General features: G+C 40.0%; 1 protein-coding gene across 2 annotated transcripts; it reads left to right on the top strand.

The window, feature by feature from the left end:
• Window positions 1–137: 137 nt before the first annotated feature.
• Window positions 138–14,338, top strand: nudt4a (nudix (nucleoside diphosphate linked moiety X)-type motif 4a). Of its 2 annotated transcripts, none has more exons than XM_054776624.1 (5): window positions 138–1,168; window positions 6,742–6,852; window positions 8,850–8,894; window positions 9,104–9,191; window positions 12,017–14,338. In XM_054776624.1, exons 1-5 carry the CDS (start codon window positions 995–997, stop codon window positions 12,241–12,243), a joined length of 645 nt encoding a protein of 214 aa, XP_054632599.1. In that variant the 5' UTR covers window positions 138–994; the 3' UTR covers window positions 12,244–14,338. The 2 variants fall into 2 exon arrangements, with proteins under 2 accessions (XP_054632599.1, XP_054632600.1); XM_054776625.1 differs by having other exon boundaries at window positions 138–6,495.
• The last annotated feature ends 27 nt before the right edge of the window (window positions 14,339–14,365 follow it).

Raw genomic sequence — 14,365 nt, 5'->3', positions numbered from 1 at the left:
GTTTCCACTTTAAATGGAAGAAAACATTGAACCTATGTGATTATTAGTCACAAATGTAGCTCAAGCTTGTTTAGTTGAGAAGCAGCCTGATCCTCCCTATTATCACATGACAAATAGTAAATTCACAGTAGAGGAGCTTAAGTAAAGTGCACACCTGTTGTTCAGCTCCTGTAAGAGTACAGCAAGTTGTGCAAAAAGTGCTGAAACACTGAACAGTTGGACATGTTCATTCAAAAGTTTAGAGGTCAAGTTAAGTTACCCTGTAAAGTTTATACCGTTGTGCATTTTAGGTTCATCGTGAAATTTCACGTGAAAGCCCAATACCCCTAACTTTTTCAGAGTACAACTTGTATTAAAATTAAATGATTCTTTTTTTATTATTATTAAAACATTTTACAATGCTGGGCTCTATTGGCCACGTGGTAATCTGGCACGAATATGTAAAAAAATAAATACTGTATTAACATATCCTATTTATCCTGTAGTTTATTTGCAAAATATAAGAAAATGGCAATATTTGGGAACGTCATTGTTCATCAGTAGGGGGCGACCTTGAGTAATTTGAGAAAAAAAATAGACCACGATAAGCATTTAGTTTATTGTCCAATATAAATACATACAATAAGTGGTTAGAGCTACTGGATTTTTTAAATGGCTACATATGCGGACAAAACCACAAATTTGTCGATATCCGCCAAAGATGTGCAACTGATGTCAAGTAGACCATTTGAAGGCAACACAAGAAAAGCCATTCTAACGCGTGCTTTGCTGTTCGTGGATCGGCTTATTTTTACAGGACAGGTGGGCTGACCCACAGCCCTCGGATCAGCTGGCAACAGCCTGCCGACCTCAGACGTACGTTTGTTGAATCAAGACGGTTGAGATCGCTGCTGAACCTTCGTGGCATGTGGAAAGACCGACCAGATACAGCCTGATGTGGATGAGAAAAAGTCTCGAAATTCATGAACTCTAATGAGAAGACGCTAAATGGGGAATGAAGCGTTGTCTGACGAATGAAACTTACCTTTTTCTACCTTTGCTGCCATTTCTGCACCGTGGGCAATTTTATATGATGAAGTTTAAGCCCAACCAGACCAGGACGTACGACGGCGAAGGCTACAAAAGACGAGCGGCGTGTTTGTGTTTTAAAAATGACGCCGAGGATGAAGTAAGTCCCGTGTGTGTGCGCAACTGTTTATTCCATCTCTCGCCAGCTAGCCGTTAGCATGTGTTAGAGACTTGACAGGTCAAATTAATACGTGGCAGTGGTAAAAGAGTTAGTGTTCTCCTCCTTCCTGATTTCTTACCATTTTGCGTGTTTGTCACTCTTTAATGTTTCAGTTCATCAATCAAATTTAAGGACTAGTCAATGACAACATAACTGAACACAAAATGCAGTATTATTGGGGGGGGGGAGGGAATCCAAACCTACATGGCCCTGTGTGGAAAAAGGGATTGCGCCCCTTCCCCAAACATAACTATCACACCTGCGTTCAATTTCTATAGCCACACCCAGGCCTCATTACACGCATACCTGCAATCAAGAAATCACAACTGCCTGACAAAGTTAAGTAGACAGCTGCTTTAACCGCCAATAAACACATGAAGAGAAGAAGAATTACAGTAGTATTTGTGAAGTAGACCAAAAGATCCTCAACAGCTAGGCATCATGCAGAGCTCTAAAGAAATTCAGGAATAAATGTAAACGAAAGTAACTGAGATCTATCAGTCTGTGAAAGGTTATAAAGCCATTTCTAAAGCTTTGGGAATCTAGCGATCTACAGTGAGTTATCCTCAAATGGCGAAAATATGGAACAGTGATGAACCTTCCCAGGAGTGGCTGGCCAGCCAAAATTACGTCCTAAGAACTGCAGGGCACACTTGCCTCAGTTACGGTCAGTGGTCATGACGCCACCATAAGAAAGACACTGGGCAGCAAGGGCTTGCATGGAAGAGTTGCATGACGAAAACCACTGCTGAACAAAAAAACATTAAGGCTCGTCTCAATTTTGCCAGAAAACATCTTCATGATACCAAAGACCTTTGGGAAAATACTCTGTGGTCTGACAAGACAAAAGTTGAACTTTTTGGAAGGTGTGTGTCCCGTTACAGCAGGCAGAAAAGTACCGCCGCATTTCAGAAAAAGAACATCATACCGACAGTAAAATATTGTGGTGGTAGTGTGATGGTCTGGGGCTGTTTTGCTGCTTCAGGACCTGGAAGACTTGCTGTGATAAATGGAACCATGAATTCTGCTGTCTGCCCAAAAATCTTGAAGGAGAATGTCTGGACATCTGTTGGTAACCTCAAACTGAAACCAACTTGGGTTCTGCAGCAGGACAATGATCCAAAACACACCAGCAAGTCCACCTCTGAATGGCTGAAGAAAAACAAAATGAAGACTTTGGAGTGGCCTAGTCAAAGTCCTGACCTGAATCCTATTGAGATGCCTTAAAAAGGCGCCTCATGCTGGAAAACCCTCCAATGTGGCCGAATTACAACAATTGTGCAAAGATGAGTGGGCCAAAATTCCTCCACAGCGCTGTAAGAGACTCATTGCAATTTAGGGGAAATGCTTGATTGCAGTTGTTGCTGCTAAAACAACACTTTTTCACACTTTTTTTTTATACAGTCATGGAAAAAATGATTAGACCACCCTTGTTTCTTCAGTTTATTGATCCATTTTAATGCCTGGTAGAACTAAAGGTACATTTTTATTTGGACAAATATAATGATGATAACAAATATAACTCATAAGAGTTGAATTTAAGAGCTGATATCTACCAACTTCCATGGTTTTCTTGATAATAACCAAAATCGCTTAAGTTTTTACAGGAATAGCTATAGCATTGTACTGCCAAAAAATGTAACTCTTATGAGATATTTTTGTTGTCATTGTTACGTTTGTCCAAACAAAGCTACCTTTAGTTGTACCAGGCATTAAAATGAACAAGAAACTGAAGAAACAAGGGTGGCCTAATCACTTTTTCCATGAGTGTACACAATGTTTTCTTGGGAACATGCCTAACACAGTTACATTAAGGAACGTCAGGAAGAAGCAGAACTTATTAAAATGCATGCCAAAATAAAAAGAGATGAAAAATTAATAAATACAGGACCATTAAAGAAAAAAACATTGCACATTTAGGCTGGCTTGCAAAATAATGATATTGTGTTCTTAAGAAGACATGAACTAGAAGAGTCAGAATTTCAAATAGATTTTTACGGCATTCATGAATGTGTACATATGCAGTACATTTACACATACTGTACTTCCACACCTCATGCATACATTTCCTTCAATTATACACATACTACTTCCTTGTTCCCCATCATGTTTACGTTTAGTCTCGAGCTGGCCTCCGGGCCAGGTCATTGTATTACCTGGTAAAATAATGGTTACATTTAAAACAAAACAAAAAAAAAAGTACTATATAGAGAGTACTGTGTATGCAGTATTTCAACATCTGTAAATAGCTTTTGTGGAAGCGAGGATGTCCTTGTCTGCAAAGTGAACACGTTCCATCTCAGCAGCGTGAGAGACATGGTGGTGGGTGTGTAGGGAGGTGTTGAATGTTACATAGTGTGCTAAACACCAAGTAACCTATGAGCTGCAATTTTTAGAAACATGGTGCAGGCACTTGCTGTCCCCCTTGCAGATTTGCTTTCATGGCCTCTCTGCTGCCAAACCCCACCTCTGTCATTGCCAGGCACTCTCCATCGTATCTCACATTGATATCAATCACTTGGATTATTGTTGATCGTCGTGCAGGGAGAAGCAACCATCTTACATCACTAGGCATGTTGTTCTAAGCCTTCATTGATGCATACTATTTTTGCTCTCATTGCAAGTGTCACAGTTTGTGTGCTAAAGTATCTGCCCTGTCTGCATGCCGGGTTGACAGCCGTTTCCCTACATGCCTGAGAGGTTTTAACCGTACAAACAGACAAAAGAAGTTCATTATCACTAAAAAAATACAGCACATTTTCATGAACATCTTACCTGGTCAGGCAAGATAGGGCCTTACCACATCAATTACGGATGGAATGACATGACCAATATTATCAGGATATTTCTGAAATTAGCTGAAAATATAGCCACACAGTGACTTAAAAAAGATCTCTCTCTGTTTTTGATGAAAGATGTGAATGTTTCTTTATCGCAAAATAACTGAGCCAGCACCGTAACACATGTCCACATCTGACTCTTTACATTTGTCGTGGAGTTGGCTCATGGCTTGATTGCGCACAGATAAGCACAATCGTTAAATTATGAAGTAGTATCACAGTTTATCACAGTTTGTCTGAAAGCTGAATGCCATTTTCATCCTTAATATCTTGCATGTTATTTGTCTAGGGCTACATGCATGCTGCCGGCACTGAGGAGCTGTGGTTCACTGAGGGAAACATGAATTCTAAGCAGAGTATGGGGGGTATACGGCAAAAGTGGCTCCACTTTGTGCTCAAGATGCAAATCCACAAAACCTAACAGCCACAATTAGACTTAACTGGTCCCACGACGGTGGCTATCGACTTACTTTGTCAAGTCTGGTTTTCGGCTTTGTACCGAGTGCGCGTTTACATGAACGGGGGCGTTTGACGTCATATTATTCTACCTCCGCTGAAAGTGAGGCGATCCCAGCCAGTCTATTTTACAAAAAATGAGTACGTAATTATTATGGAGCGTTATGATGAGTTCCCAAAAGATTAGGACTGCTAAAAGCAACACTGTCTCCGCCAATACAGCGAGGGAGGACTGCTGGCATGCCAGCATGCAGCGTGTGAATGCACAAGTTAACACTGATTATTATAAAAACTATACCCTACTAGTCTTTACATTTATCAACGCTCAACATTGCACAACTTTGACATATTAACAATTATTCATAAATACATTGGAGCAACAACTTTTGTTTTTTAAGACATAAATTCATTACATATTTTAATCTGATGTATCTCGTTGTTTCCACTGGATGGGAGTGTTTTGCGTACGACGTGTTTTGTGGCGACTTTGATTTTTTTTTTTCCTTTTTATACAGTAATAGAACACCTTTGAGAACCTCGTAGGTTCTAAATGAATGGTGACGCCACTTCCGAATTAGTTAAACAGTGAAACAGTAGCACTTTCATAGCTGATTTCAAGTTTAAAGCCCGGACATAACCTGGTCCCGACCAGACTATGAGCTTAGCCTAAGTTACCATGGCGATACAGCTGCTTTAAAAGAGAGCTACCTTCGCTGAACACGCAAGTATGGCTTTCCGCTCAACGCAGCTCGCTAACCCACTAAACTCACTTCGCAGAATAGAATAATATGACCCCCTCCCTTTGTGAACTAGGCCGCATGGCAGTTTTCTAACATTATCACAAGCCCAAGCACATCCACAAGATAACGCCTTGCTGAGGAAGTTTTAAGGTGAATGTGATGTAGTGTCCAAGTATTTACACTCCAGACCTGAACCCAATTGAGCACCTATGGGTCATCCTCAGACACTTAGGTGCCCACTGACTACTGTTGTATCCAAGTTTAATTTCCATAGTGTTGTGCCGTGGGAAGATATAATAAAATGGCTGCTGAAATGTTAGTGATGTACTCAGTAATATGACCTGGACTGTCCCCTCACCCCACCCCCCGAACATCATTGCAGGCAAAGAGATAAGCATGGCTTCTGTCCGAGCAACAGCTTTATCAGAACAGAAAAGAATGTAATTTTCCATAGCACCAAAACATTGGTAGCTTTAATTGGACATATTTGCACCCACCTTTCTGTCCCTTTTGAGTATGTTGTGGCTGCACGAAATGAAGGGCAGCCTTTAGCTGGAGTGTGGACTTCACATGCCCAGTGTGCTTGACAAGCCTGCGCATGACCTCAGCTCCAGCTTTACGACATGTCTGCTACATGCCTTCTCATTCACTCTCCATGGTTTTTCAGAATGGAATGAACGTTGTTTAAAATGGGGCGCAGAAATGAATGTTTAACAGTTTGTTTTCATCCACAATGAAGAAAAGCCTTCATGAAAGTTCATTCATTGCCCTCCAGAAGTATTGGAACAGTGAGGTCAATTCCTTTATTTGTGCTGTAGACTGAAAACATTTGGGTTTGACATCAAAAGATGAATATGAGACCAGGGAACAACATTTCAGCTTTTATTTTCCAGATATATACATCCGGATGGGATTCACAGTTTATATAGCGCCTTGTGTTTGAACGCACCCATTTTTCAAGTGAGCAAAAGTGTTGGAACATGTGACTGACAGTGTCTGTTTTGTTGCCCACGTGTGTCCTGTTGTAGTGTTTATTCGGTCAATAAATAACTACTCTCAGTTTCAGATTGGGTAGCATAGGTTTTGCCTTTGTAGATTGCATTTAGAGGTGAAAACAACATGAAAACCAGAGAGCTGTCTATGGGCGAAAAGCAAGCAATTGTGAATCTGAGAGAAGATGGAAAATCAGAAACATTGCACAAATATTGACCATAGCCAGTACAACCATTTGGTAAGTGATGTTAAATTTTGAATTGTCCATTCATTTGTTTTTGTAATTATGTTTACGTCATTTTCTACATGATTTCCGCATGTCTGATTTTTTTTGTGGGTAAGGGTTTTGTGATGCAAATGTATTACTCTTTTGAATGCATATTGATGCCAAGCACAACACAATGTTCCTTTGTATTGGTACTATGATGTCAGTATCTCGGTCAATTGGGCAGAAAAAGCCTGATAAGTCTTCTTTCATGTGCAGGTGTTACTGGTGAGCAGCAGCCGACATCCAGACCAGTGGATTGTTCCGGGGGGAGGAATGGAACCTGAGGAGGAGCCCTGTGGGGCTGCTGTCAGAGAGGTGTATGAGGAGGTGAGGTCTTCAGAAAAGTGTCACAAAAATGAACATTATAAAAAAAAAAAAACTGCCCTTAGTAGCACCATTGTACTGAAATTTTCATATCACTTTTACCTTTAAATGAAGGATTTTTGGCACACACTGATGAGTTGAGATTGGAGGAGAGACGGAAGAAACAGTGGACGCTGTTTCACTCTAGTCCGTTACAAACTTCATTTTAAATAGTGTTTCATTAGAGCCATATACCATAAATTCTTTTCGCAACTTTTTTCACCTTAAAAAAACTGGCTAAAACAGCATGGTAGGTGTGCAACAACAGTACCGTAATTTATTGAATTGACTCAGAAAGCAAGAAGGCCAAAACAATGGTTGTTGTGGCGTGATGTGTAAGAAGCTGCTGACGCAAGTTGCATTTCATATTCTGGAGTCACCTTTTAACCTTTTTCAAAGTGCTTCCACACTTTGGATGATTTTATAGTAGCCATTATGAGCCAATAAATTTTCGCTCACCTCAGCTCCTCTGGATTCTATCACGAAAGCGGGTGATTTTTATTAATGCGTGTTAAATTTGTTAAATAAATGCGCGTTTAATTCCTTATGAACATAAATTAGGCTGTTGTATAATCAAAGTAGGCTATTTATAACAAAAACAAAGACATTAATTGTAAAAATGTGTGGTCAGCAGAGGCCATGGGCACCCCCCATGTAGTCAGAATGATACAGTCTTGATGACATGACATTTTTATTTGATTCAACAGCGAGATTGATAGTAGACTCAGACCCCATCGAATAGTTGACTATTCTAAGACACCCCTACATTTAATAATTTCGTGATTTCATAAAACAGTTGGCTTGTTTAGCCACATCTTGATTGGTTTGAGCTGTCGTTGTGCCTTGGATTGTAGTGCGTTGACAGCTTTGAAGTACAGCAGTGACATTTGGGAAGGGTCTCCAGTTACTCCAGCCTGTGCCTCCATGACCAGACGTGTCTGAATATAGATCAGCTGCAAACCAACAGCGTTGGCCAGCCTACAATTTAAATCTTCAGATTTCAGTACCCCAATGTAGACTTCAACTGACAACATGGAATGCATGTGACTGTTTCAAATGTTATCATTTTACTTCATATGCTGTAATGATGAGAATCATTTTGATGATATGAGAGTTTCAAAAGCATCTCTAAATCAAATTTTGACAAAAGTTTCAGGAAAATATTGTGGACAAATTGGCGGGATAGTTTGACAACTAATGTAGAGATTCGTATTTCTAAGCAGGTTTTATTGTTGCACTAAAAAAAGAAATTATAAGTGGAAAACAATGTAAAGAGGTGCGTTTTGTTCTCATTGACAATTATAATGGACAGTTGTAGTATTATTGATGTGCAAGAGCAGTTTTGCAGTTTTTGCATGTAGGATGTGCTGTTTTATTAATTGTCACAACACACACAGTAAACATTTAGTGTCTCTCAGAGAATTGTGACATTTGGGTAGTCTGATCCCTTCTAAATGATACTGGCAAAAACCAGAGCTCAAGTCTGACGCGCCACACTGCAGGCATCTTTGTCGCCAAACAATTTCTTGAGCCCCTGGAATGCATCAGGCATCCCCAACCAGCAACAGGGATCATTTTGAGTAAAAGCTTGTTCTATATGCTGTCTGGAGCGTATTCCACAGGCTGCCTAGTCTTAATGACATGCTAAAACAAAGGAAAAATGATGTCACTAATAGATCCTGACTCATGGACTCTACTGTTAGGCCCTATTCTCTCACACTGTTGTGCCGTCTCATTAGTATGTGTCAACGATAGCATGGTACCATTTTGAAACACAGTTCTAGTGTTGTACGGACATGCTTGTTATGAACATGTCATTATGAAACATGTTTCTTTCTAAATGTGCTCCAATAGTGAAAGAAATGCACATTAACACCAGTCTCAGCACCGTATTCAAATCTTTGTTGTTGTCACCCTCATCAAAATATACTGTATTTAAATGAATTTTCTTGTGTGCACAGGCTGGGGTGAAGGGAAAGCTTGGCAGACTACTTGGGATTTTTGAGGTAAGCCTGTACAACTGTCTGGGAAATTGAAATGAAATTCACACGTGGCAAACAAAGCAAATACATATGAGTTTTTGTCTTCTTTATGTGTCTGTAAAAGAAGTACCGTTGTAATCCCGGTTTGTGCACCACAGTTATATGACAGATTTGCAAGCATTGCATTGACACAGCAGGTATTAAAAGCATTGTTTTCACTTAAACGTTTACAGCACAATCAAGACAGAAAGCACAGGACCTATGTCTATATTCTCATAGTGACCGAGATACTGGAAGACTGGGAGGATGCTGTCAATATAGGTATGGCTCTTTTATACTTCTTAGTCCCATTTATTTATTTTATTAACTGAAATGAACTGTTATTTTATACAAAGTACATGCACCCTATTCTTCTCCAGTAAAAGCTGTGGTACTTTGTTGTAAAGGTCTGATGACATTGTCATGATCTTGGATATGTAATACGTAATGTAATTAAAAAGTCTGTCTGTCCAGTCGTAGCATATTTTCATTGTACTTTTCTTAAAATTAATGTTAAAATCTGGTCTCGTCTTGTTCTCGTGCACCAAATCTTGTGTATGTCTCATCATGGGTTGGGTTTCTTGTGACACCCCTACTCATTTACCCGAATACTGTTTGTTATGCATGATTTATTTTGCTCAGAACAGTTTGCTGTGGCATTTATTTTCTGGCTGCTAGGCCTACTCACTGCTGCTTGCATTTTTTGTTAAATGTCAAGTCATATTAATACCAGGGTTAGTCAACTGTATTTTTTGGAGAGATGCCTTTTCAGAAAGCAAAGGACCAGGGGCCAGATTTATCCTTTGACTATTGTTCTTATTACTGTATGTATATGCAATATATGTACAGTGGTGTGAAAAAGTGTTTGCTCCCTTCCTGATTTCTTTTTTTTTTTCGCATGTCTGTCACACGTAAATGTTTCAAATTATCAAACAAATTTAATTACTCAATGACAACAAAATGAACACAAAATGCAGTTTTTAAATGAAACTTTCTATTATTAAGGGAGAAAAAAATCTAAACCTACATGGCCCTGTGTGAAAAAGTGATTGCCCCCCTCCTGTTAAAACATAACTTAACTGATATTAATTGAGATCTATCAGTTTGGAAATGGTTATAAACCCATTTCTGAAGCTATGGGACTCCAGCGAACCACAGTGAGAGCCATTATCCACAAATGGTGAGAAGATGGAACAGTGGTGAACCTTCCTAGGAGTGGCCGGCCAACCAAAATTACCCCAAGAGCGCAGCGACGACTGATCCAAAGAACTCCAGGCCTCACTTGCCACAGTTAAGGTCAGTTTTCAAAAAGTAGTCCCATGCATGGCAGAGTTCCAAGACGAAAACCACTGCTGAACAAAAAGAACATCAAGGCTCGTCTCAATTTTGCCAGAAAACATCTTGGTGATCCCCAAGACCTTTGGGAAAATACTCTGTGGTCCGACAAGACAAAAGTTGAACTTTTTGGAAGATGTGTGTGTCCCATTACATCTGCCGTAAAAGTAATACCGCGTTTCAGAAAATTAACATCATACCAACAGTAAAGTATGGTGGTGGTAGTGTGATGGTCTGGTGCTGTTTTGCTGCTTCAGGACCTGGAAGACTTGCTGTGTTAAATGGAACGTGAATTCTGCTGTCTACCAAAAAATCCTGAAGGACAATGTCTGGCCATCTGTTTGTGACCTCAAGCAAGGACAATAATCCAAAACACACCAGCAAGCCCACCTCTGAATGGCTGAAGAAAAACAAAATGAAGACTTTGGAGTGGCCTAGTCAAAGACCTGACCTGAATCCTACTGAGACGCTGTGGCATGACCTTAAAAAGGTGGTTCATGCCAGAAAACCCTCCAATGTGCCTGAATTACAACAATTCTGCAAAGATGAGATCTTGATCTCAATGGGATTTATCTGTTTAAATAAAAATAAATTGCAGGTTTGAATTATCTCACAACCGGCACTGTAATCCCTAGCACAATCTACTGTTGCAGCCGTAACCCACGGCAACCTAAAACTCAACTCTGAACCTGTCACATCCAGCAACACACTCTTATTTATAACACAGTCTTATTTATGTCTTAAATGGCTTTTTTTCAGTTATTATGACTACTATATTGGGTAATACATGTGTAAAGGTGGATGTAGGGGTGTTATTTCATGTCTAAAGGGCTCTAATGTTAAAAACTGTATTTAGAAAGTTGTAAACAGGTGTTCTATTCTGTAACTATGGAAGTATTCCATCAGCACTGGATCTGATGTCCATTTTTGTGAACTTCTCTTGCCATCCATCCTCAATTCTCAATTGGATTTAGATTAGGGGAGCATGCAGGATGCTCCAAAGGAGTGAGCTTATTCCTCTGGAAGGTGTCCTTTGTTAGACAGGCATTGTGAAGTGCACTTGGCACCAGTAACAACCTTCATTTGGGCTGAGGATCGTCCTGTGTCTTGATGGAGAGCCCATTGAATCCTCCGGCTCAGTGTCGATGACATTTTTCTGGGTCTACCACTTGACTTTTTTTTTTTCCATAACCCATCCATCCATTTTGTATGCCGCTTCTCCTCATTAGGGTCGCGGGGGCATGCTGGAGCCTATCCCAGCTGACTTCGGGCGACAGGCGGGGTACACCCTGGACTGGGCACATATAGACAAACTATGGACAATTTAGAGTTGCCAATTAACTTAACATGCATGTTTTTTGAATGTGGGAGGAAACCGGAGTACCCAGAGAAAACCCACTCACACACGGGGAGAACATGCAAACTCCACACAGAAATGCCCAAAGGAGAATCTAACCCAGGTCTTCCCGATCTCCAGACTGTTACTGTGTGGCCAACATGCTAACCACTAGACCACCGTCTTTAAGAGACAACAGTGCAAAATGGAACAATGCAAAATTCATGCAATTTTTTGCAACTGGTTTTAAAATTTAGATCATGAGTGTATCTATCTATGGATCTATACTGAATCTGGAATACATACTGAGTGCGTCAATGAAAGGATCTTGGCAACCAAAAAAATAAGACAAGTCTGATGCAACCACTTCTACTTGATGATCAGTGTTATCCCACATGCTAACAGTTTACTTTCTCTTTTTTGATGCTTTATGCAGGAAGGAAACGTAAATGGTTCAAGGTTGACGAAGCCATCCGGGTGCTCCAGAGCCACAGGCCTGTCCATGCAGAATACCTGCACAGATTCAAGAACACCCGTAATCCCACCTGCAGTCCAGTGTGTCTCCCAAGTAATGGGAACACACTGGGCTCCCAAGTGATGGACAACAACACCCCTCACTATGCTGTCTGCGCCAAACAAGCCTCAGATCTCGTCAACCGATAGAGAGCTCTTGAGGGACTCCAAGATGGACTCATCAAAAACACCGTTACCTACATTACTTGTACAGACTCCTGAGATTCACTCTATGGAGTACAAACTCCCCTGACATTGATTGGATACCCATTTGAAGTGAGCTTGGACAGTGCCAAAATGTTTTCCAGTATTAGTTGATGTTAATTTTTTTTATATTAACCATCACCCGTTGGCAGAGCAAATGTGTCCCTTTAAAGCTTTATGCCTTATTTTTACAGTGCTGCTACTAAAACGTAAACGGTTATTTTCATTATTTCATGGTGAGTAATATTTGATTATCCCCAAAGTGCCTCAGTGACAAATCTTTACCATTTGAAAGATGTTTTGAAGGAGTAGATGAATGAATACTGACTTACTAGGGGCGTAACGGTACGCCATAATCACAGTTGGGTATGTCCCTCAGTTTTAAGGGCATGGTTTAATTCATTTTCAGTACAGTCAGAGAACAAAATGCAAAATATAAAACTGCTTAGCTACCAACTGCTAGCAGTTAATGCGCCATTACATTTAATTATCACATAAAAATATACAATTAATTGAAAAAATATGTATGAAAAAATATAATACTTTAGAACATATTTTTAGGAAAGTGCAAACAAGTGCAACAGTGACAGCTTGAACAAAATTATTTTATCTTTCGAAAGTTAAAGTTATTATTGGCTGAAGGGCACCATTAACAGTTCCAGTAGCCCCACCCCCCATCTCTGCTGAATGATGGCAGTGCACTGCTCTCGTCTTATCCACTTGTCTTCATCCGTTTGTGTATTTCACCAGGAAGGCCAAGTGCTCTCAAACAGGAAATTGTAACGGCAGAAGAGAGTTTTCAAGCTTTGGCTTTTCCTTGGCAGTATTGCTAGCCAAACATTGGGCTGTACCGTATGTGTTAACAGAGCAGACACATAACTATAACTTCATGAAGTTACACTTCCTGTGCCTCACTCGTGTTGTATGTGGGAATGTTCTGTATGGAAAAAAGTAATTATGAATACATGTACCCTTACACCCCTATTACGTACTGCTAGAACTGTAAAGGTGCAGATGAACTCATGTAACCTCATTAGACTGAGTTAAGGGCAAAGTCTATTGTAAACATCATTGCTGCACCTGCAATTACCACCCATAATTCATTTTGCCTTGAACTTACAGCAGATGTGACCTATTTGATCTTCAAAAGTCTAGAAAAATGCATGTTTTTACAAGTCTGATTCTGAACGACATCTGACTGGGCGAGAAGGAGGCATTAGTTTTATCAGGGTTCCAATGTGTTGTGTGTAAAAAAGTTTTTCAATGTGCCTTGAAACTCACAAAACACATAGTGTTTGTGCAGTGGCAGCTCATGGGCCACATGAGCAATGGCCTAGGGTGGCATTCTCTGCAAGGATGGGGGGGGGGAGTTTCAAAAAGTTACTCGATGCTCATTTGCTCATAGTACTGTAAGAGAGGTGGACATCCTCTACAGGCGGGATACCGGCGCCTCTACAGTACAGTATACTGCTCACATGAAGTAGATACAACTAGAGATGCTCAATTTTGGCTTTCTTACCAATATCCGATATTTTCCAGCACTGCATTAGACAGCAGCTCTTTCCTCTAACTACTGTTGTGTAATGAACACATTATGCTTCCTTTACTGTGATGCCATTGTATGCATTTCACAAACACTTTGCAATTTAAGAGAAATACCGCAATATGCAATACAAGTTAAAGAAAAAGTGACAGAACGTTGAGTGTGACTCTGAGTTGTGATATTAGATTAGACACACATTAGGCACATATTACTCATAACACTGACTTTCTTACATTTACAGTATTTAGCATGCTTAAACAGCAATTATTTATTACATAGTCCAGGGATATAGACCTCTAGTCATGAACACCTGCATTGTAGGCATCATTTGAAAGGTAAACTGTTTTACTAACAGACACTCTCAGACACTTTATTTATTTATTGACTCTTATAACCTCTTTGCAAGAAATCGGAATATTTTTCCTAATGTCCGTGACTTACTCAATCTGCTGTATACTTTCATGCTGTTTATGAAAATGTTCAATGAAAAATGTTGACCACACAATAGCTGTTCAGTAAATGATT

Source organism: Dunckerocampus dactyliophorus, chromosome 5 (genome assembly GCF_027744805.1).
Source record: "Dunckerocampus dactyliophorus isolate RoL2022-P2 chromosome 5, RoL_Ddac_1.1, whole genome shotgun sequence".
Taxonomy (NCBI): Eukaryota; Metazoa; Chordata; class Actinopteri; order Syngnathiformes; family Syngnathidae; genus Dunckerocampus; species Dunckerocampus dactyliophorus.
This window is presented reverse-complemented; position numbering and strand designations above follow the sequence as displayed.